The following is a 24943-nucleotide window of genomic DNA, read 5'->3' as shown; positions in this document are numbered from 1 at the left end:
GGTTTCATCTGTTTCATCATCTCAAACACATCTTGTGTGGTTGATTATAATAATGATAATAATTATTATAATAATGAAGGTTATTTATATAGCACTTATCAAAACGAGCACATTTATTACCAACGCATTCTCATCCCAACTTGTCATATACTAACTGACGCTTTGTCAGACCCCTCGGCGTCACTTTTGTCGCAGTAGACACGTTCTTAATGTTCTGAAGTAAACAAAAACACTTGCTGAGATTCAGGCAATAAAACCACTTGGTTACGTTTAGGAAAGAACTACATGGTTGGGCTTAAAATGACTATGTTTTCAAGGTGAAAATGACACTGAACGTTGTGAACACGGGACACGAACGATCAGCTGATTGTAACGTGACACACGGGACACAAACAGCGGTCTTAAGGTCGCCTTACACGTCGGTATCTAACGCCGATGGCTGTGACAAAGTGTCAGTATTTGACGCCCTGGGAATGAGAACGGGCTGACATGTGTTGTACTTCAATGATATGATGTGATAAAAAGCCATGACATCTTCTCCTTTAACCCTCCTTGACCTCCTCCGCTGGTGGGAGGAACTAGGGTGCGAGGAGAGGAGGCGAGGAAAGGAACTGAGGAACTGAGAAATAAGAATAGCCCAGTGTCTCCAGCCAGTTCTCACTTCCTCCAGGCTCCTGCATTGTCATTCTCCATCCATCCACCAGATGCCCTCAGACCTTTTCCACCTGTCACCTGACTCTCTCTCTCACCTGCTCACCTGTTTCCACTTCCACTCATCAGCTGCCAGAGTGTGTTGCTTCCAGCCTTCCTTTCCAGCCGTCTGGACCCGAACTTCTACCGGTCTGCTTGTAAGCTTATGAATCTAAACTTCCTCAATAAGTCACTGAAATGTTCCTGTCTGATTGTATATGTGGGTTCCCTCTGTGTTGCCTCACACTCACCTGCATGACAGATCCAGTGTTCCTGCAGTGTGATCCATACAAGGGACTAAAAGTCAGGATGTCTCTGCTGCATCACTCTTTCTTTTTTCTGTCTCCAGTAATACTAAAACCTTTAAGATTATTGTGTAGTCCTACTTCTTTGTCTTTGTACAGAGAAGTTATGAATCAGAATCAGATTTATTTGCCAAGTACATACAGTACATACAGTAGTAAAAAAAAATGACATTTTTAATTATCATTCAAATATTTTTACAAAATACAATAATATAATAATCCCTTTTAATAAATTAAAATGTTTACATGGAAAAAAATATAAATAACTAATATATAATTAATAAATAATGATGATAAAAAGATAATGTTAATAAATATTCATAATTTAATAAATAAATAAATAGAAAATAATTCCATTATCAGTTATTATTCAAATATTTTTTACAAAATACAATAATCACTCTTAATAAATTAAAAGGTTTACATGGAAAAAAATATATAAATGATAAATAAATAATGATAATAAAAAAATATTATAAAATAAATAAATAAATATATAATAATACTGGCATACACACTATTTTATTGTCAAATTACATTAAAAACAAGAAAATATATATATATTTGTTTTGAAAAAATAAGTGAAATTCATATCTCAACATTTAGATTTCATCTTGTTTGTGGAAATGTTACCTTAGTAAGTTGACGCCTGTCTTCTGTCAGGTCTGATTATATTTACACAACATGTGTTTATTTTTCATAGAGTCTGAACATTAAATCTTCAGTTGTTTCTGTCTTTCTTTTTCCTTTCCAGCCTCACGACAGCACCAGAGATGTCTGAAATAAAGAGAAAGAAGAAGCAAAGAAAGAAGGTGAGGGGAAGGGATTTCACAAAGAGGCACAGCTGATTTAAAAATACAGTAGAGGACAGATTTGGCAGAAGGGAATCGCTCTCCTCTCCATTACGAGGAAAAAGAGGGATTTGGCTCTGGGATTTCTGCCCACTTCAAAGACCCTTTCACACGAGCTTCTGACTTTCTTTCCACTCTCACATAAAACAGACTTCAGCAGTGATATTTGTGTGGCCCGAGCTTCACGTCTGAGAGCCAAGAATTAAAGAGACAAATATAGATTTTTACTGCAATATGCACAACAAACCCCCAGTAACCATGACTCCCAATACTGTTTCTGACTTTAGTACCACTAACTAGTACTAGTAGCAGTCAAAACCCTGTGTGAGGAGTATTTACTTCAGTTACCAAGTACAGAAAGATTCATATTTACTTTATTTATTATTTCACCATCACTTTTTACATTAGTTTATTCTGCTGCATGTTTTGTTTTCTTCATCTAGGGTATTCTTTGTAACTTTCAAAATTAATTTGCATTGATATATTGATGCTACACCTCCCCCACACGTCTGTACATGCAATAATAACAGAGTATTTTTACACTGTATTGCTACTTTTACTTAATCAAAATGTCTCAATACTTCTTCCACCACTGACTATCAGGGACATTTATTATAATATAAATAGACAATTGGTCCCTGAAAGTGTTGGATTCAAAGTGTTCAGTCAGTTTCACTACAACGAGAGTTACAGGGGTGAAAGGTGTATTTCTTTCTTTCTAGGCGACCGCCTATATGGCCTATAGGCTTTAAGCCGGCCCTGCTGACTATGACTGTATGACTACTACTACTAATGATAATAATAGTATAATATCGTGTTGGAAAGTGCTTTACAGCCAGGTGAGGAAGGATTAGTAAAAATAGATCAAATGTACTAAATCGTTTAAAAAGTTTAAACAATTTCTAAAAAAAGGGAGGGTAGGAAATGGATCAGAGAAGAGGTTTTAAGAGGACTTGATCCTCAGGAGGTCTGACTGAAAAAGTCCAGTCAAAGTTGAGTTATGGGAGCGTATGGTTTGTCGGGGCGCCTGCACAGAGGGGGTGTGATTTTTGAGGGCGTAGCATGAATTTCCGGCATGTTATGCTGAAGCTCCTCTGCTATTATGTGGCAGGTGAAGAGTGGAAGAGGCTGGCCGAAACCATCTGTCATGGATGTAACACACGGCTGTCCACACCCTCCCCAGGACAGCAGTAGAGTTAGCGGGGAAATGACTGCGCTGCAGGGGGAATCGGGCTCTCTAGACTGAAGGGAAAATAGAGGAAAACTGCAAAGCATTAGTTGAGTAACACTAAGTCCTCAGTCAGAGAGAAAAGTGTCTCCTTAACATTACTGCTATACTCAGCAGCTTCAGGCTGAGGTAGAAAGAGTGGATAGTGAGCTACTGGTGTTAACAAAGGAGTGAATGTGAGGGCCAACCGTTGGGGGAAGTTTTTAGGAGACGCCTGGTTAGAATCACGTCTAATGAGTAAGAGGTAGATAGATTTCATGTGAGAGATGGTTTCCTCCAGAGTGGAGAGAGAATTTGGCTCAAATCCAAACCAAATATTCCCTGATATGAGGTGCAAGATACACTTTTACACATGTGTGCAGCTGCTGCTGTCCTCCTTTCAGCAGGAAGCTCATATTATGGGTTTACGTTCAGTTGGCTGATTGTGTTACCGTTCATATAGGGGCTGGTATAGTGTAAAAAAATCAAGAAATAGGGGTCAAACTGGAATGTTTAGTAATGTTCAGCAACAGTCAATCAACAAAGTTGTGTACTTTTTTAAACTTTTCTCTCATTTTTTGCTTTTTTTTTGTTGTGAATTACGGATACTTTGTCCTTTTCAGGCTTAAAGAACTCCTTAAAATAAGCAGAAATTTTGAATTTAAAGAGTCACAGGCCACAAAAGCTATCTTCTATATCTATTGCATGTGGAAGAGGGATCCCTGAATTTGTAAATAAAGATATGAGATAACTTACATAACTAATACTTCCCTCTGAAATGTAGTGGAGTATAAGTATAAGGTATCATAACATGGAAATAATCAAGTAAAGTACAAGAATACCGCAAAATTGTACTAGATGTACTTAGCTCCTTTCCACCATTGGAAACTACTTCCATAAATCCACACCGAATTTATTATATTCAACATAGTTTTCAATCACAGCTGTCGTCAATTTAATTCAATGTCCAATTCTTATCACACCTTTATGAGTCCATTAAATTAATTACATATTGATTCAAGGCTTTTTCAAGGTGCTTTAACTACTTGGTAATGATAATCTGTAAAGTGATCATAAAAGCTAAGAATACAGTCTATTAGAGCGTCACCGTTTCACTTCATACAGTATGTTTGGAAGCTCTTCCTAGTAAACCTATAGTAGGCTATAAGATGTGGGTCTCCATGTCTAATACCTGTGCTGTGTCCACAGCTGTAGGCTCATGTACGACGGAGTTGGACAGCTGGGTGACCGACTCCAGGAAGCTCTCCTGCTGCAGCTGTTAGCCAAGGTGTCTCCACAGTCGATGATGGAAACACCAGAAGTCTTCTCACTTTACTGGAGGAAGTCCACTGTATGTAACCTTTGCTCTACCCTCACTATGAACACTGTACGGTACATTAAATTCACTCATTTACTCCTGTGTTGAAAGATATGCTAATATGAATATTATCCTGGTTGCTTTTTAACAAGACGAATATTAATTAGACCGCATATTCCCAGGATAAAATGTGTGGGCGGGCTAGAAACAGCTGGAAGTATTAGAAAAACAAGGTGTTTATCACTGCTAGATGATCAAATGAGGTTGCTTCATTGGTGGCTTGCTGATTTATAACTTAACTCAGTTTGAATAATTAAATAGTAAACTTTAAATAAAGTTTATTTATGTTGCACCTTAGATCAGACATCACAAAGTGCTTCACAATAAGAAGCACAATCAAAACATGAAACATAAGAGTGATAAAAAATAAAATAGAAATACAAATTAATAAATCTAAACAAAGTTAAGTCTACAGGTGAGCCATGAGCTACTTTTTAAACATGGCCGCAATTCCCACAGATCTTTAGTCCGAAGATCTAAGCCACAACTTTAAGTGCTGGACCAACTGTTGATACGGAGCTGCCTTTTATATACTGTTGGGATCATATAAGATGTGGACGTAGTCACGGTGACGTCACCCATTGGTTTGTGGATGCCATTTTGAAGCCTTGAGTTCGGCATTTTGGCATTTAGAGCGAGCACAAACGCGTCCCACGACTCTGACCTTAGTTGACTTAACGTCCACAGGTGTCGCTGTAAACAAGCATTTCTGATTCTTACAAACAGTTCCTTTTAAGTAGTCTAAATACTTTTTCCACCACTGCTAAGCTAACATTGTACTAAATAACCGCCTGCTGGCTGTAGATGACAGTGGTGTCAATCTCATCCAGAAAGCATTATAAGCATATTACCCCCAAAATATAGTGCAAATGTACTTCTAAATAAAATTTCAGGCTCAAGCGTAAATGGGTTTATTACGACGGAGTATTAGGGCCACATTGAGGGGAAAAAAAATCTGAGATTTTATTACGAGATTAAAGTCATAACTTTACGAGAAAAAAAGTCCTAACATTACGAGAATAAATTCGTAATTTTATGAGAAAAGAACTTTTTTTCTCGTAATATTAAGACTTTTTTCTCGTAAAATTACGACTTTATTCTCTTAATATTACGACTTTTTCTCGTAAAATTACGACTGTTTTTCTCGTAAATTTATGACTTTATTCTCATAATATTACGACTTTTTTTCTCGTATAATTACTCTCGTAATATTACTTTTTCTCGTAAAATTACAACTTTATTCCCGTAATATTATGACTTTTTCTCATAAAAATTACGACTTTTTTCTCGTAAAATTACGACTTTAATCACGTAATATTACGACTTTTTCTCGTAAAATTACAACCTTATTCCCGTAACTTTAAGACTTTTTTTCTCGTAAAATTACGACTTTATTCTCGTAATATTACGACTTTTTTTCTCGTAAAATTACAACTTTATTCTCGTAATATTACGACTTTTTTTCTTGTAAATTTATGACTTTATTCTCGTAATATTCTGACTTTTTCTCGTAAAATTACAACTTTATTCTCGTAATATTACGACTTTTTTTCTCGTAAAATTACAACTTTATTCTCGTAATATTACGACTTTTTTTCTCGTAAAATTACAACTTTATTCTCGTAATATTAGAACTTTTTTCTCGTAAAGTTACGACTTTATTCTCTTAATAAAATCTCAGATTTTTTTTTCCCCCCTCAATGTGTCCCTAATACTCCATATTAGTTTATCACCTTCAACCAAATTATGGGAAATGCAAATAAAGTGTCCCAGTTAAAGCTGAATTGAGCCAACTAGGCCATGTGATTTTAGGCTAAAAGGTGTGCCAGAGTGATAAGGTTATAGGCTTGTTATCGTGACCTTGAGGACTTTCTTTCTATCCAACAGTGTGTGAATTAGAAGCTAGAAGTAACAGAAGAAAACACTGATAAGCTGCTTCTACCACACACACACACACACACACACACACACACACACACACACACACACACACACATGTATAAAGCCTCCACAATAGGAGGACCCCGCCAGACTGAGACTTTAATTGAGCTCCCTCCTCCTCTCCTCCTCTCCTTCTCCTCTCCCTCCTCCTCCTCCTCCTCAGTCTCCTCCGGGCTGCTGCTGCCTTCAACTTCTCCTCGACGCACCACTTCAGTTCATTTCGGACTGGATACGACGAGCAGCTTTTACAACAACAACATGGCTCTCCTTCCAAGAACATTGCTACCACTGTTTCTCCACCTGTGCATCCTCAACTGGACTGGTGAGTTAAAACTGAAAATAAAAACATTGCAATGCATTTGTTGTTTTAAAGTTTTGTAGTGAAGGAAAGCAGCTTGAATGAGAGAATGCAGCGTGCGTCTTTGCATGGATGCTCCAAACCAAATGTCACTGACATTTCTGCAAATTGTATTTTGTTATCTTACTAGAGTGCAGTTTTCTCCAGTATATGTGTGTTTTTTTGGGTTAATTATGTCGCATATTAGTTGTTTTTCAATTCGGCTGTGAATTTGAATGTTTTTTTTTACATATAATGGAATGCACTTGACACTTTTTGTCCTTATTTCTGGTTGTTTTCAGTCATTAAAGGTGTTTTTAATTACTGCGTAATTAAAGGAGCAATTAACCCACCAACCAACATGTGCTTTGTGCATATGTGCATTTATTTTAAATGCTTGTGTCATGGGTCTGGTTAAGTTATTAAAGATTTAACAAGACTTGCTGTAAAAATATCTAAAAGAACCACAGACCACAGCACCAAACTTAGTTCTCACTGCAGGACATGGTTGAGTCTTTGTGATGTTTCTTCATCAGCTCAAACCAGCCAATAATAGCAATGTGATGGAAGAGGCTGGATTTTTAGACACAGCACAGAGCAGAGGGGAAGCAGTCTGACCTTAAGATTGTGGATATGTTTTTCCTCAAGGAGTTTTTAAGGGTCAGGAGTTGTATATAGATTCATTTCTTAAAGGTGCAGTGTGTAGGATTTGGCTACATCTAGCGGCGTGGTTGCAGATTGCAACCAATTGAAACTTCTCCCATGTGCAGAACGCATTGGAGAACTATGTACTGTATATAAACGGCTCCTTTTAAGGTAACGAAAACACAATGATTCTTATTATCAGGTGATTATACACTAAAACTAACACACTTATTAATATTATATCTCATTTCTGCCCATAGATCCCCCTAAAAGAAGATTACTGTCTTGATTAAAGGGCCATTGTGTAGCATTTAGGAGGATCTATAAGCAGAAATGGAATAATATTAATTACTATGTTTTCATTAGTATATTGGTGCCTTCAAATGAGCCCGCGTTCACGAGAAGAGTCCATATGAACGCCCCCCTCGTGGTATTCACGTCCTTGTAAGTGGAAAGTTTCTGAAAGCTCATAGTTTACAAGTTGGGACGTGTTTGTTGACGTTGTGAGAAATGGCGGAGGTCATGCAAGTTCATTTTTAGGTGCATAATAAGTTGATATATTGTAATTTTAGTCGTATATTGTTTTTTCTTCGGAATTTCTTCGAGGAGAACGCTGTTACAACGGTTTTGCACTCGGTGGCTCACGTTACAGCAGTCTTTGAAAGGGAGGAGTGAGCAGAGGGGTACTCAGTTGGTTGCAATCTGCAACCACACCACTAGATGCCGACAAATCCTCCACACTGTCCCTTTTTATGCCTCTGCGCCAGGTGACAGTTGTGGCCGGAAGCATTATGTTTTGGGGTTTTCCATCCGTCCATCCGTTCTTGTGAACGCCAGGAGGGAATTTCTCCAAATTCCACTTAGACTCAAGGATGAACTGATTCGATTTTGGTAGTCAAAGGTCAAGGTCACAGTGACCTTATGTCCATCCCATTCTCTTGATATCTCAAACCCCGTTTTTGACCAAACTCATGAATTCATATGCAAACTATGACAATTTCACACAAATGTCTAAAAGGATAAAATGATGAAGTGATGACATTTACAGACATGGATGTAAACTGCAACTTGACTCAGTTGGCAGAGGCATACAACAACAAGGCGGTAATTCTAGTTAATAGTGGAAAAATATGCGTCCTAGTCTCAAAGAGCACGCCTTCAAATGTCTTGTTTTGTCAGATTTAGAATCCCAAAGTCCAAATATATCCAATTTACAATAATGTAAAACAGAGAAAACCTGTAAATATTCACAGTTGAGGAGCTGGAACGTTGCTGATTGATTGAATTGATTAATCAACTAATCTTTTTGACTCTAAGTGTAGTTTATGACAAAGTAAGGGAACATAAATTTAAGGGTTGAGGGTACCAATGTAATACTGACAGCTAATTGGAGCTGCAATAATTAGTCAAATAACAGATTAGTGGGTTGACAGAAAATTAATTGGATGTACAAAAATAGATTTTTGAAATCTGTTCTTTCCCCACCATTATTTCTTAAAAGCAGACATCATGCTCACTGATGGATTATTGGATGACTTCCTCCGTCTCCATGTAGCATCTCACAACAGGACAACACTCACTCTGTCCTAACCTTAAACCTCTTTTTCCTCTTAAATCCCTGTTTTTGTACCCCATCAGCCTTGTCTTAATTGGGTTAACGCTATTTAATCCTCATCTACCCTGGACCTCCTCTGGAGACGAAGTAAAGCTGTCTGTTTTTGGATTAGGTCGTTGGTTAGCCATCGAGACCCCGGCCCTCTAAAGAGCTTCCAAACCAGGCTCCGTCAAAACTGACCTCCTCCCTAATGGGCCCTGAAGGGCACTTACCCGAATACAATTTGTGGCTAAAAGCATCTCTCCTGCATGGAAATAAACCCGTCCTGAGTATGACCAGAAACCCCAACATGTAGTTTAGCTGATGCACAACCCTCCGTATTGATCTCATGTTCATCAGTATGATGGGCATGTTGTGTTACAGGAATGGGCAAGTGGTCCGAGCAGTGTGGTTGTGCAGTAAATCAGAGCAGTGGCAGCGCTTTTACGATGACATTTACAGAACAGAAAGTGGACACATGCTTGCTCGCTTAGTTCATGACGTTATGAAACAAGGTTTTATCCTTCAGTGCATTTGTTTTTTGCTGTGTGAAATATCCTTAGTGATTAAAACTACATGCCGAAAATGATGAAAGTAAAAATTAAGGGTATGCATCAAACGCACCCAAACGATTCAATAAATATCTTAATACATGTTTCACAGTCCGATACCAGAACGATGTGGATACGTTTGTAATGACACAATTCAAACCTGCAATTCTGCCACATTTGTTGTTTTTACTTGTATTTCCTCATTTCTTAGTACAAGTACTCAATCAGAAGTACAATAGGTGACATACACAGTGAGGATAGATTATTTTACCCACTAGAAGTAATGTTGAAATAATGGTTTATTGAGAGCACCGTTAGTGACTCTCACTGTCCGTTTAAAGAGCCAAAAGATTGTCACTGTGATAAAACAAATGGCAGGCCATGTCAGTTTATACACGCTAGTTAAGTGTTTGAATTAATCTTTATTGAGAGCAACGCGAGTGACACTCTTTTACTTTAAATAAGTAAAAGAGCAGGCCGTATTTGCCCAGTTGAAAGCTGGAGGACCGTCACTGTGAAAATACAATCGGTAGTAATGTGTTGTTTATAGGGCTGGGATGATACACCTATCTCCTGATTCAATACTATCATGATACTCTGGGTGCTGTATTGCAATCCAATATTACAATTTATTGTGATTTTTGTTAACTTTTTTAACACTAGACCATGAGAAAAAGTTGAATCATACACTACTAGAGACTTTAACTTTGGAAAATATCTAAATTAATACAGTAAACATGTTTGATTTTCAGCGTTTTTGTAGTCAGAGATGTCCTGAAGTCAAATATATCAGTCATTGTCAGGAATTATTTGACAGCTCCGTTCTTTTTATCCATCCATGGTCAGCTCCATCGGGGCAGTTTGAATACATTTAACATAAATGTCAGTATATGGGTGCTCTACAGTTGTAGCGTCGGCCTATTCGACCACGGAGATGAGAGTGACGGCTGGCTTGACCGCACGGTACTGTCGTTAAGCTCTGCTTATCCTGCAATGTGTGAAAACCAAAGTGTTTCCATACTTTACTGTATGTGTAGTGTTTACCACTTTGGATTTAACCTGCGAGGGTTGAGGTCGTATCCACGTGGACCCTCCGCCGTTTTGTGCTTTCTTGTTTCGGCTCGCTGCTGCCGGCGGCGTTTTTTTGGTTGACGGATACGGAACGGAAATTACGTTTTCCCACCCCTAATGACAATGATGATATTTTTGACTTCATGACATTTCTGACTACATACATGCTGAAAATCAAACAAAGTAAACTTTTCAACTTTTTCCCATGGTCTAGTGTTAAAGAAGTCGCAATAAATCGTAATATGGAATCGCAATACATATCGAATCTGCACCCTCAGTAAGTATCGGGTTAGTATCGACACTAGTACACCGTCCTGCTGCCACAAATACTCACTACAGCATCTAATGTGGATTAATCCGCTGCTGAAAATAGTCCCTAACAAAAGCACTATTTCCTCCTGTTTGAGTATCGTTTGCTGAACCTTCTTTTTAAAAGTAAAGCACCTTTTGTTTAATGAATCTAACCAGCTACATCAGACAGTGAGTGATTGTGAGATGATATAGGGGTAGGTTGACATTTTAATGGTGTTTGGACTGACACCATTTAAACCAGCTTTGGCATCACTCATAAACAAAAGCATTGTCTCTCATGTCAAGACATTTCAGCAGCTTTCCTTAATGGATGGCCACAAGAGCCAAGGGATGTTGTGGCTTACCACTTTTGTTCAGTGAAGCCTCTAAAGAGACAACTCACTTCCTTCTTGATGGAGAGCTTTTCTGATTCTGACTGAAGCTGTTTTTAGGTTATTCTTGTCAAGTGTGAGGAGCACTTTGCTGTGGAGATTCTGCACATTTTAGAGTTTCCTTTGTTGATAGAATCAATACACAATAGATGAAGTTGTCGTTAAAATATGTGACATAGTTAATTACTGATGAATCCTCAGCAGTTGTGATAATGGATTAATCGTCCACGTCAGTTATCAAGCAAAAAGGCAAAATCATGTCTTTTTTCAGCCTGTCAAATGTTGAGAATTTGTTTCTTTTCTGATTTGTTTCATCATATTTCATCATCAGATAAATAACTTTGCACGGTTTGTCAAATAAAACAAGCAATTTGATGATGTAAGCTTGGGCTCTGGGACATTTAAAGACAATTTTTTGACATTTGAGTATTTGATCTTCTGTACTTAACTAACGCCACTTTCGGTGTGTCCCACAGTCTTTTCCTAAACCTAACAAAGTTGTTTCCTGTGGAGACTGAAGTTTATTTTGAAAAGACTGTATGCATATAACATGCAGAAATTGACACATGTTGCTACACATTTGTAGGAAATGCACAAAAAATAAGGAATAACTTTTTGTAATGCTGGGTACACGAGAATCAATTTGATTCCCCCCTCCTGACAATCATCAACAAAGTCCTGATTGTTTGATGGCTCTAAAGATGATCTTTCCAGATATTCCTGTGGTGTGAGGTATGTTTACATCCCCGACCGGCTCAGAAGTCCATCCTGGACGCACCGATTTCAAATCGTAAATATTAAACATGTTCAATATTTATGATGGGATATCCTGTTGTGTGTGGGGAACCTCGAGGACAGTTGATGACGCAGTCACATGGGAAAGAACGATAGCCAATAGAGAACCAATCTGACTGAAGAAGGAAGGACAACCACCACCGTCACGGCGGCCGAGGCTAATTCACGAGCTCACCTTCGTGAATTTTCAGAACTATTAGTGCAAAAACTAACATCACTAATTCTTCCTGCATGTCGTCCGCCAGGTTTGTTTACACTAAAGTCACGTTGTGATCGCGAGATTTCCGTTTTTTTGAGTCGGGACTCTTGTTGTTGATGAATGAATCTGTTGGTGTGTCTGTTTTGGCCAAATCGTTGCTCACCACACACTATAGGAACAAAACTGTTAAATTTAACATTCAACATGACGTTATGTGTGGGCTCTCTCACATTCTCAACATCTGTTAAGATTTGAAAAATCTTTTAGTGCGGTCCAATCTTAAGATATACAAACCATATGAGCAAACGTAGGCGTGTCAGTGCTCTTCAACATGGATGTTATTGGGAAGCAAGTCAGTTCATTATTCATTGTGATTTATATACTTATTGATATTCTAAGATTAAATTAACAATGATACATTTAATCAAATGAAATGGCTCCAACTGCCAATCTTATAATTGTTTTTGACCACAAGGTCAGACGGCACGATGAAGAAACTACACTTCAATATGAAATGTGTAGAGCTATAACAAGATATTAACATAGACTTTGGTCCGATTCTTAGTCTTGTTTACTCATTCTCTGGTCAGATAGATTATGTATTTATGTATGCATTATATTTAGGGAGAGTTCTTGTTTGGCTGTGAGTGTTCAGATATCATAAATCATTCATTATTAGCCGGAGAGAGCATGTGTTTTTGTAGCAAGTAAAGTGTTGAAGTATTCAGAAATGAGTCCTAACGGTATCCCAGTGAGTCGATCTCGTGGTGTAAATAATGGCTGGTCTTCCTGACCTCGTCTTCATCCGTCTCTGAATGCCTTCACTCCGCTGCGGGCCTCGTCTGGATGTAGCAGGAAGTGTGCAGCTGTTGGCTGCAGTTGTTCATGTGGGATTAGTGCTTTGGCCTGAGTGATAGCCGGGCATGACAGCCATATAATCTAATGTATTGGCTCATTGTTTTCATTAAAGAGAGTGCGCCGTTTGATCCCCGTGGCTTTATAATGGTGCCTCGCTGTAGCATTAGGCATATGTAAGCTAATTCTACAAACATGTCTGTCAGCATGGTGAACAATCAAATGCAGCACATCCTGTGGAATTAACTCTTTTCATTACTTTCACTGATTATTCAAGCTTGTGGGCGTTTGTCTACGTGGACAGCACTAGACTTAAAAACCAGAGGCAAAGGTTGGCATTCCTCATGCTCTAGTTGCCAGGAGTGGATTTTGTACAATGAATTTTCCCCTGTTTTATTGATAAAAAAAGCAAATCGAGTGGCATTGTGTTTCCTCCAAAACATATGTACTAGCTGCTCGGTAATCGCAAGTCATTTTGGTTGCAATAAGAACGCCTTCCTTGCTTTCGGCATGTCATGTGTACACCATGTTGACTGTATTGACTGCAATGTAAATGCATCCGCGTAAATATGCGACGCTCAGAGCTAGTGACGTAGAATAAAAACATGAGAAAGACTGTTTATGGTGGAAAAGTCAAACAAAGACATGACTTTCAACCAGGAGACCGGTGTTTGTGTCCCAAATTGTTGAGTTATTTTGAAATGCCGTTTGTGACGTGTTTTACGTACTTCTGTTACGTTGTTTCCGTACGTATTTTACTTATTTTACATACTTATTTTAAGCTCAACCAGGATGTTTTTCCTTAACTTAAGTGAGCGCTTTCGTTGCCTAAACCCAACTGCATCCGTTACCTTAGTTTTGTTGCGTGCTTTTGCATTCAAATGATGTTGTGCTTTTTATCAGGAATCAATGAAAATAATCGTGAGTTGCAGCCCTAAAACTAATTAGTTATATATGAATGTGATTTTTTTAAGACACAGGATAGATTGAATTGTGCACCAACACAACAGGCTTGATTTTGTAATAGATTCAAACTAAGTAGACATTGATTTCTATGAAAAAGTTCAATCCAAACGTGTCTGCTGAGCTGCTGCTGAAACTACTTGCATATACCTTGTAGTTAAAGCACAGGTGTTTGGTGTTTGTGGTGTCAGTCTTTGGTTTAAAGCCTGTGCATGCTCTGAAGATCCAATACATGTTGTAGAAAATCAAAGCTGTAGCTGTTTAGCTGGCAGGAGCAGAGCTGACATCCTCCCTTAAGCCCAAACTGTCGGGTTTTCATTAGGACCTTGTCTTGCATGTGTAGAGTATCTCTGCAGTGAGTCAGTGGATGGTTGATGTTGGAGAGGGATTTTATATCCAGCAGCTGCCTCTGTAGTTTGATCCCTGGCCTGCTGGGAGGGAGTTTCTCCCGTATTGACTACCTCTCTGGTGCTGAAGAGCTGCCTAAAACATCCCTGACTGGTGTGCTATTCAAAGCACATCATTCAACAAAGTGAAAAATCTATACGGTGAGCAGAGAGAAGATGGGACCGTCTCAGGAGCAGGAGACGGCTGTTTTAAGCAAACTCAATCAAGGAGAGGAATGTAGGAAATTACTCATGTGAGAGAGGAACATACGTGTGCATTCAGCTGGTGAAGAACTCGTCATGGAGTTCAACTCTTATCAGCAACATGAACAATGTCTCTCAGGGTTTTTTTTTTTGGTATGTATTTTTAAAGTTGCTGCAGGGTTTCACATCAGAGTTTTTTGTCTTCGTGCTGGGAGAGTGCTGAGAGGGTCGTTTCTTAAAAGCCTCTTTGAATCCCAAATATTGGATTTGGCTGCTCTGCTTGCACTGGATTGATTATTTGTATACAGTTTTGTAAAAGCAGTATGATGAATGTGGAGGTATGTTTTTGCCCTGGTTGGATAGTCCATAATATCATCACTAAACCATAATATCGTACTTGTCTGCCAACAGCAAGGGGTCCCTCCCAAGCACAGTCCTGCTTATAACGGAGCTAACAGCTAACGTAGGTTGTTGCACGATTTAACTTGCTGTCAGCTTTACAGTCTATGTTTCTGAGGGGGAACTGAAGCTGTTATCTCGCCAAAGCAACCAGACTCCATTGAAAAAAAACAAGTAATTTTCCCTCACAGAACACAAGCTTTGCTGGTCTACCGCTGCCTCGATCGGTTAGTTAGTTTGTGTTATTGTGTGACTTTGGTGTTTTAAAGGGATAGTTTGGATTCAACAAAGTCTCACAATAACACAAACAAACTAACCGATCAAGGCAGCGGTAGATCAGCAACTCCTGTGTTCTGCGAGGTAAAATTACAGTTTTTTTCAGTGGAGTCTGGTGGCTTTGGTGAGAGCATAGATGGATACAATGGCTTCAGTTCCCTGTTGGAAAGGGCTGTCTGACGTCAATGTAAAGCGGTGAAAATATTCTAAATATAGAGTACACTTAAACTGATGTTGATGTTCTTTAGGTGGACCTTTCTTTTAAGTGTCTAAGATACGTTTTTGCTGCTGCTAACTCCTGTCTGCTTCGCCAAGCTGGGGGCATGCCTCATACAAACCAAATTAATAACACCCAAACTATCACTTTTAAGGTTTTTAGATAACAATAAATAACTTTTAGTTGGTAATAAACACTTTAAAAGGAGATTAAAAGGCTAAAAAATGTAAACAAAGAAGTCATCTGGTGGCTAAATGATCATTTATAGGATGAGTGTTTTTATATTTAGTTTCCTCTGTAGTAGTAATAGCACCAAGTGAACATCTTTTGTAATTTAAGCTAAATATCCTACAGTTAAATGCATGCATATGTGAAATATGAGCATATATTTATGATGGAATAAGAGCTGTTTCCTTTGTTTTAAAATAAGATATTCATTAGTAATATTTCAGTCTCGAGCAGATTTGTCTCTAAACTCTGCACCGGCGAAATTGGCCATCTGTACATGACGTCCCTTCATATTTAGAAGGCCCATCTGTGGGACACATGGCGCTCTCTTGGGCCTGGATCCAAGACTTGGCAGCCGTCCCATCAGTGCCAGAGGGAGAGACAAAAAAACCTCCTTCATTGAGGAGCCTTTTCCTTCCTCCTTTTTCCCACTTCGCTCCCTCTTTGGTCTGCAAACAGAGCTTAACTCAGCAGCTGCACACACCTGACGCCCAATCCATCGGACCGGCCACATTCTGCTGTGGGGGCAACAAGCCGGGGCTCACGTTACACCGAAATCGAACACCACAATGGTCTTAGCGTCCTTCCCGCCTTTTCTGAGCCCCCCCACACACCTCTCTCATGCCCCCTTTTTTCAGTTTGAGAGCAGTGGACAGAGCCTGGGAATATTTACTTTGCCCTTGTTGTTGTGAACAGTTCTGACTGAAAGAGCAGGAACGAGTACGCAAATAAAGAGCGGGATTAACTTAATACATGTGTGTGATGTGGTGCTGCAGCGACAGAGATTTCATGATCTTTGTGAGGATTGATAAGAATCTTTGTGTAAAATTTAATTTAATGTCAGTTGAACGAGCGTTGGCACATAAAGCTGGCACTACATACCATAATACCACCCACATGGAAAGCCTCTCTTTCTTAGAAACTGGACGACTGTACTTCCAAAGTGTCCAAAACAGCAAAGACAAGAAATCCTGATGCCAAACAAAACCAATTTGAATTCAGAACAAGTTCATTTTTTGGCTTTTCTTCTACTCTGCAATTAAAAAAGCTGCTGCAACCCAGATCATTGTACAGTAGAGAGCTACACATTTGTACATTTTGTAAATAATAATTAATGAAAATGAAAGTTTGATGATTAATTTATAAAGATACTCGATTTTGGAGGCTGATGCTGACGTTAATATTTGGCGGTTGAAAAACCTGATAGCGTTTTTTGTTGGGAAAACTGTCATGGCCATTTTCAAAAGGGGTCCCTTGACCTCTGACCTCCAGATATGTGAATGTAAATGGGTTCTATGGGTACCCACGAGTCTCCACTCTATGATAATCACATGCAGTTTGGGGTAAGTCATAGTCAAGTCAGCACACTGACACACTGACAGCTGTTGTTGCCTGTTGGGCTGCAGTTTGCCATGTTATGATTTGAGCATATTTTTATGCTAAATGCAGTACCTGTGAGGGTTTCTGGACAATATTTGTCATTGTTTTGTGTTGTTAATTGATTTACAATAATAAACATATACATACATTTGCATAAAGCAGCATATTTGCCCACTCCCATGTTGATAAGAGTATTAAATACTGGAAAAATCTCACTTTAAGGTACATTTTGAACAGATAAAAAATGTGTGATTCATTTGCGATTAATCAGGATTAACTATTTTAATCGATTGACAGCCCTACCTTAAACACATCTTTCTACTGCAATTTCTTGTTACCTGTCGGCCGAAATATATTATGTTGATATACACTAAGCTCATATGGCGTCCATCTGATGTGTCTCTTGGCTTCTAATTTTGACAAGCATGATCCAAATGGAGCTGGATTAAACAGAAAATTAAAATAATTTTCAAACTTTTTAGAAATGTATTTATACGAAGTGTTTCAACAAAACATCATTATGGAGAATAACTCAGCCTGGAGTACGGCGTCGTCAGAGTAAAGCTACCCATTAATCAGAGTTATATCTGCTGTAAATGGCTCCATAATGAACTCTTTTACTCCCTGCTGGGTGGATAGCACAGATTCCCCCTTTAACTCCTGAGGCGTTTAGGCGTGTGTGAAATGTGACCACAGCACTATGTCATTGGTTAGATGGTTCACTTGTGTCTTTAAGTCTGTTCTCTTGTAATTGATATGCGATATGTTTCTTCCTGGAACAATGCAGATGCCACCGACTTGTCTTCAGTATTTGCTCAGGGCTTCCCCTGAAACCTCGTCATTGTCCCGAGGAATGCCAGCTCTTCAGGTTTATGTCAGACTGCCAAACCAATATGTCAATGTCGCCTGGAGAGTGCCTGCAAAAACATATTAATCGTAGCAACCAGCTCGTCACCAGGATTAAGTTGCAAGGTGATATCATGAGTACATATGACGGAAGTAAGAAAACAGTAAACACAACAGGTAACGCTCCTGACATTTAAGGAGCAAAGAGCACAGAGGCTACGCTAACAACACCTGATGGTGGAAGTGATTTATTAGGACAGCCACCAGAAATAACTGCTTTATGTTTCAGAGTCCATATCTTTTTCAACCAAACACGCTTCTAGTGTTTCAGTCCAGCGCCAAAGAGATGTGTTAGTTTGCTGTTTAACTTGTCTGACTTGATCAACCAACATACATGTAGATATAAGGGATGCAATATTATATTATGATATTATTATTATTAGGGGTGTGACGAAATATCGTGCCACGAAATATCGCGATATAAAAACGTGACGATATGCATCGTCGAGTCAAAAAACTGGATTGCGATATCAGGGCATAATAGGTACTACGTACATATGGGGCTCTGGGTCTGAAGCTGCAGCCTCTCGGGATACAACTCATGCACAGTAAAATCTGGTCTGCCCTCGCCAAAATTGAACCAATCAATCGTAACACACGGCTGCAGCTTCTGTGTCGGAGCTCCACACACATCAAAAAAAGTTACTGTATCGATTTCAAAATATTGAATCATATCATATCGTATCGCTCTAGATGAGCCAAATATCGTCCTGGAATTGTATTGGAACCATGGAAATCGTATTGTATCGTATCGTTGTAAAAATGTACCGTTACACTCCTACTTCTAAGATACATCATCTGGGAACCTTGACTATTGTCAATAGTTGTTGTTGCCCTCCGCTAGCATTGCTGCTAAAAATAACCTTTTTATTTCGTGGAATGCATTCACCATCACATCACATCACATTATTGGGTGATATCTCATGGTGCCTGGCACCGTGCCAGTCAGTTTCCTGTCACATCGGCTTGCATTCACATCTGTCCACAAATTAAAATGAAGTCTGTTTAAATCCAGACTGACTTTGATGGTGAAAAGACATCTCCGTCTTCAGCGGGTACATGTGCATATGAATATTCATGACAACCTCGGGGCTAACCAAAGCGGCTTTCATGGTGTTTGCCTCTTGTGCTAATGGGCTGTGCCATGGCATGGATATGGCATACATCTGGCACTGTTTTTTTCAGTTCATTACTCACTTAAACCATGCAACCAGCTATAGGTTTGAATTAGCTGTCCTCAATCTCTGAAACCTTTCATATTTTCAGGTTTTCTTGGTGAATTCTGCACACTAAAATGTAGTAAAAACCCTCAACATGATGTGCTTTTTAAAATAGGCTTTGTATGGAGGGAATGTCTGTGTATGATATCATGCACAGAGCAGGATTAGATAGTCTTGTGTCAGTCTGTAAATGTTATCCCAACCCCCGAGGCTCAACCATCAGTGTGATGGTAGAGGGCCAGATTTTACTCACATTTCATGCTTTGTGTGGGATTCTCTTCCCCCTCAGCTGATTCATAGTGCAGGCCTAATTATTTTTGTCTTTTACTGTTGTTCAAGTTGGTGGTTGCGGGGCATTTGTTTGGCGGATTCCCCAGAGGGGAATCATCTCTTTGTTTAAGAGTCCCAGGAGAACCAAGAGAGGCAGAAAATCAGCCGCTGGAGGAAAACCAGCAGCAACTGTTGATCGGACAGAGGAATTTGTCTAGAATATCTCCAGTCTGTTTGTCTGCCTCATTGTAACACAAGTAGGATGACAAATATTTAGCATTTTCATTATCGATTTATCTGCAGATTATAGAGTGTTGGTTGATCTATAAAATATTAGGGCTGCAACTAACCCTTATTTTCATTGTCAATTAACTTGTAGATTATTTTCTCGATTAATCGATTAGTTGTTTGGTCTATAAAATGGTGAAATGTCAATCAGTGTTTCCCGAAGCCCAAGATGACGTCCTCAAATGTCTTGTTTTGTTCACAACTCAAAGATTTTGAAGTTTACCGTCATAGAGGAGCGAAGAAACCAGAAAATATTCACATTCATGATTAATCGATTATCAAAATAGTTGGCGATCCATTTAATAGTTGACAACTAATCAGTTAATAGTTGCAACTCTAGAAAATAGTGAAAAATGACCATCACAATTTTACAGAGCCCAAAGTGACAGTCCAAAGGGCTGCTAGCCCCCAATTCAGACATCTCTGCGTTCAGAGCCGTGTTCAGGCAGGTAATCCCGGCTGTATGGGTTGCAGCTGCTGCGGTAGTGAGCCAATCAAAAATTGCAATAAATAAAAGAACGTTCTCAGTGATTGGCTGTGAGAAAAGCATCGTCATCTTTTTCAGATGTGGGTACAAAACGGATCGATTGCCGGTATCGTTTCACTGGAGAAGTTTGGATAGTACTTGGTAGTGTGTTGTTTCGGTCGATACCTTTACCGATACCCAAACACTTAGAATAAAAGAAGTAAACAAGATCACTGATCTGATCGGATTCAGCTGCCAGCTTGTTCCAGTACTTGTACTATGTTATGGACACAGTACCAAAAAAATACTTAGGCTCAACACCCAGCCTTAGTAATTTGTGTGTTTAGCATCAAACTTGTGACCGATCGACTGGGGTTTTAAATAAAAATGACAATCTTGTATTTTTATAATCTGTATTCATTTAGTCACTCTCCAGCCAGCTAGAAGTCCTGGAGTAGACGTGTGGGAGGAACTTTAGACAAATGCCTGGCAGTCTGAAGTGAGATGAGCTGAATTTGAATTGGGTAAAGATCAAACAAATGAGTCCTTTTCTCACTGTGAAAGTCTTTGCTATGGATCCCACCGCATGCAGATGGAATAACAAGAGATTTTCTCCGAGTAGATGTTTGGTTATAACACAGTTTGCATGGTGTGTTGTTGAGAGATGTCACAGATGTTGACGTGGGACGTTAAACAGGCTTTGTTCACAGATAAGCATCAGACGCTAAAGGGTGATGTCCAAGTCGCAGACAGGATTTATTAAAGAGACGCACGGTGCAGAGTTGACTTGTGGGGCAATTTAGTGGCTGCCAGACGCTGCCTGAGTCTTTTGAAGACGTGTCTGATGAAAGCTGTAATGTGATCTACCTCTGCAGCTCAGATTTAGGGTCTGGAATCTGCCCTGGGGGGCTTCTTCTACGACTGAAACGCTAGAATAAAGACGTGTCAAGGCTCCAAACTAACACAAAACCATGCACCATAACAATTGCATTTAATACTCTCAACCCTCCTAGTTGATGTGAGATGCAGAGTTGAGACACTCATTGTTTTAGTGTATTTCCTGCGTGCAAGTAGATGTTTTTGTTTCCTATAATTCTTTACAAATACATTGTCAAACCTACCTGGTACCTCTCTGCTGACAATTTAAAAATAATAATGTGATAAAGCTGGACCGAAACCATGTTTGTGAGGAGCAATTTCGTAGCTGGAAAACACTCAATTTAATAAAAAAAATTGAATGAAAACCAGAGGAAGACATCATGCTTACCGTTGTGGATTATCTAGCTATGTGGCAGCCAGCATTATGCTCCAATCAAATTAAAATTGGTGTGTGTTAACACAGATTTGTGCGACCAAACAACCCCCAACACATTTGGGTTTTATTGGTGCGGTCTGTGCAGGTTGGCTGGATGATTTTGTTTGAAATATCCGCAGTCCCTCCCTTTGTCTGTTTGTGCATTGAACAGTTTTGCAAAATACGTGATTGTTTTTAATGATTTTGATTAGGGATGTACGATATGTCGAATTAAAACCAACATTGCGATGAAAGAGAATCGCAAAAGCTGCGATAAACCCTCATCCTACAACTTAACTGTAAGAAACGACCATCATAGCGAAATGAGAATTTAGGTTTTTAAAATGAAATAGTTAAATAAAGATATGTTATTCATATCAATTCATGTCATTTCATCATAACACGCAGGCCTGGCCTACATGAAAGAGCAGTTTATATGTTGGCTGTATCCTTGTTGTGTTGGTCATACTATAGAAACATTTATTGCTTGTGCAAAGTGTATAATACAGAAGATAAGGATAGAAAAAATCGCATACTGAATCGCAATATTGGTCTGAAAAAAAACAATTATTATTTTCCCATATTTTTCAGCCCTAAAATGAAGTTCCTCTCACTTTGATTATGAAACGTGTCTTGGATATTCAAGGATGACACCTTCCTTTTCGTGTCACCTTCATGTCAAAATGTCAAATTTCTCTTAAAGCAGTGAGCAGGCTGTTGTGCTCCTGAATTACTGCATGCACTTCACAGCACTTTGTAACTGCCTAAGTGAGGCATCTCTGCAGCTTGGCTAGTGTGACTTTAAACCGTAATAGTCTTTGTGTCCTGGGAAGTGGTTTCTGGATGTCCTAAATGCACCTCTCAGCTGTGACAGCAGAATGGCAGAAAAAACTCCCAGCATCCCTCGAGGCGAAGACAAGAACATGAATCTCATCTTAGCGGAAGTCTCCCTGTAGTTCTTGTGACATCATCAGTGGGTGACAGAAGCAGAGCCTGGTGTCAGACAGGAGTCAGTGGAGGTGGTTTTGGGCATCTGGCGTGGAAACGCCTCCCATGGAGAGGCTGGAGGAGCTGGAGGAGGTTGCCGGGGTAACAGACGTCTGGACTGCTCTGCATGTCCTGTTGTGAAAATGACCCTGATTTGGATAAGTGGCTAACAATGATGGGTATTTATTTTATAGAGTAACAGTCAATATATTGAATGAGAAATTGTTCGTTTATTGGGCTGAAAATCAGTCTCACGCTTGCGGAGGCAAACTACTAGTCCGGACTCCCGAAGTTTTTTTAAACAGTTAAGTTTTAGAGCAGACACAGGGTGGGTAACTGATATAGAAATTATAATTTAGTGGGAGAAGTATTCCTTTAAGACCCCGGCAGAGGATCTTGTTTAAGTTGCAGCATATGTCATAGTTATCTAATATGCAGTCATATTGATATAACAGACCCCATCCAGAGTCCCATTTAATAAGGAATGGCTCCTATAGTGCTGCACAGCCATCACCTGCTTTACTGTGTCCCTTAAGATCCCTTACTGTATATAATTTAGTAGTATAGTCAGCTAGCTACTGTACATACATTAAAATGAGGCTAGTTTTTTTTGTAAACAACGTCCAAAGCTACCCAGGTATTGTTGACGAGCAGCACACGTGTTGTAGAGATGTCTGACTCTGCAAAGCCCCCTGCAGGGCCGGAGGAGTCACGTCGCCATGGGCCTCCTCCACCTCCAGCCAGCTTGGCATCTGCTGCCCAGCAGAGACCAGGAACATTGGTATCGACGGGCCTGAAAAACCACGGCTGTGCTTGTTAAAGGGTACACAGCACATGGCAAATGATAGTGGAGGAGAAATAAATCCAGTCATGTTATTGAGTGGGGTTTAAAGCCTGATCGCCAGTTCTTTATATCTCACCTCCTGCTGGGATCGTCGTTTAGATCAGTGACTCTTAACGACTGGGCCACGAACAAGCAGCGCTTGTTACCCAGCGGCAAAGACATTATGTGACAACAACATACGTCTCCGACCTCACCTCCCCGCCCTCTTCTGCTAGCAGTCTGCACATGATGCATGGTGACAGTTTCACTAAATCTAACCCGGAGCTGGAGAAGATTGAGTGACAGTGAGATAGAATAGCCGTCAGCTAAAAGAACAAAATCATCTTTGAAATTATAATATGTTGCCTCCTACATTAAAGGAGTAGTTCACGGAAAAACAACCTCCCTAGGCTCTCTATGGTCACAGAAAAACATTTCTATTGAATGGCGTTTAGGAGAGCAGAGCGCCCGAAAAATGAAAATATAAAACTGCATGCGCACAACAAATTCCTTCATGCAAGCATAATCCATAAATGCTTTGTTAAGCAATAGTTTAACGTGTATGATTTTTGCCATTGTCAAGCAGCCCTCATCACCGGACTCATTCTTTAATATTTATCTTTTTAATTTTATATTTAGTCTTGCTGCAGTGATTTAGTGCCAAACTTCCATAAAGTTAGAGGACTTTGCAGGAGACAGATTTAAAAAAGCACGGTCAAAATCGAAGCAGCAGAGGACGAACTATCCTCACTTTTAAACCCTGGATCCTACACTTCCCATAATGCCCCCTGGACTGGTGTTTAAAAATGGTCTCCAAGCCCAACCTGAGATAACCCCAAGGACATTGTTCAGCTCCTCCAGAGCCACAGAAGACATTATACAACTGCTTCCACAGGCTGAGCAGTTCCCTCCACAGTGAGGAAACTGATCCTCATGTGTAAAATCAGTGGAGTTTCCCTTTAATAACAGGCAGTCATGCTGTCAAAGGTGCTGACGTGTTCGTAATGATCGATGAACTTAACTTCAACCTACTTTATAACTTCTAAAACTTCACTGAATCAACTTCATTTTTTATCTTTATTCAGCTCTGATTCAGCATTTTCAGGGTTATAATTGCCTCCATGTTCTCCTGTCCTTCCTCTTGATTTTTCCAATGTAGGAAACCACCATCGTTCAGTGGACTCAATCTGCCAGAAGCATTTGCTGCAAGCATTTGATCACCATATCATCTAAATGTTATCTGATGGGTCCCGTACGTGTCTAACTGAGCTGAATCGATTCTCCAGTGCTTTACAGGCTGAAATCTTGTGGTGAAAACTGAGATGTTTTTCTGGCTGTTGAAGGCGAAGCAGCTTTATCTGGTGCTTATAAAAAACAAACAAGATATAATCCGTCCAGCTCCAAAAGCTGTTTTGTATCAACTCAGGAATCCTCAAAGCCATGAAGAGTGTTCTGTTCATAAGTATAATAATAATTAAATAAAATGACTTTATTTTAAGTTTTTATAACCACTATATAAGCATTCAACCCGGTC

The 24943-nt window shown here is 39.4% G+C and overlaps 1 protein-coding gene across 3 annotated transcripts in view; it reads left to right on the top strand.

The window, feature by feature from the left end:
- Window positions 1–779: 779 nt before the first annotated feature.
- mcama (melanoma cell adhesion molecule a) overlaps window positions 780–24943 on the top strand; it is a 57186-nt gene continuing 33022 nt past the window's right edge. For 2 of the 3 annotated variants that reach the window (XM_037749633.1, XM_037749632.1), the window contains exon 1: window positions 6400–6694. In XM_037749633.1, the coding sequence (XP_037605561.1) occupies window positions 6427–6694 (268 nt within the window). In that variant the 5' untranslated portion in view covers window positions 6400–6426. Of the gene's footprint in view, window positions 849–1749; window positions 1808–4262; window positions 4405–6399; window positions 6695–24943 lie in introns of those variants that run through there. The other variant, XM_037749634.1, reaches the window with a different exon arrangement.

Source organism: Sebastes umbrosus, chromosome 17 (genome assembly GCF_015220745.1).
Source record: "Sebastes umbrosus isolate fSebUmb1 chromosome 17, fSebUmb1.pri, whole genome shotgun sequence".
Taxonomy (NCBI): Eukaryota; Metazoa; Chordata; class Actinopteri; order Perciformes; family Sebastidae; genus Sebastes; species Sebastes umbrosus.
The sequence above is the reverse complement of the archived record's forward strand: the minus strand, read 5'-3'. Positions and strand labels throughout refer to the sequence as shown.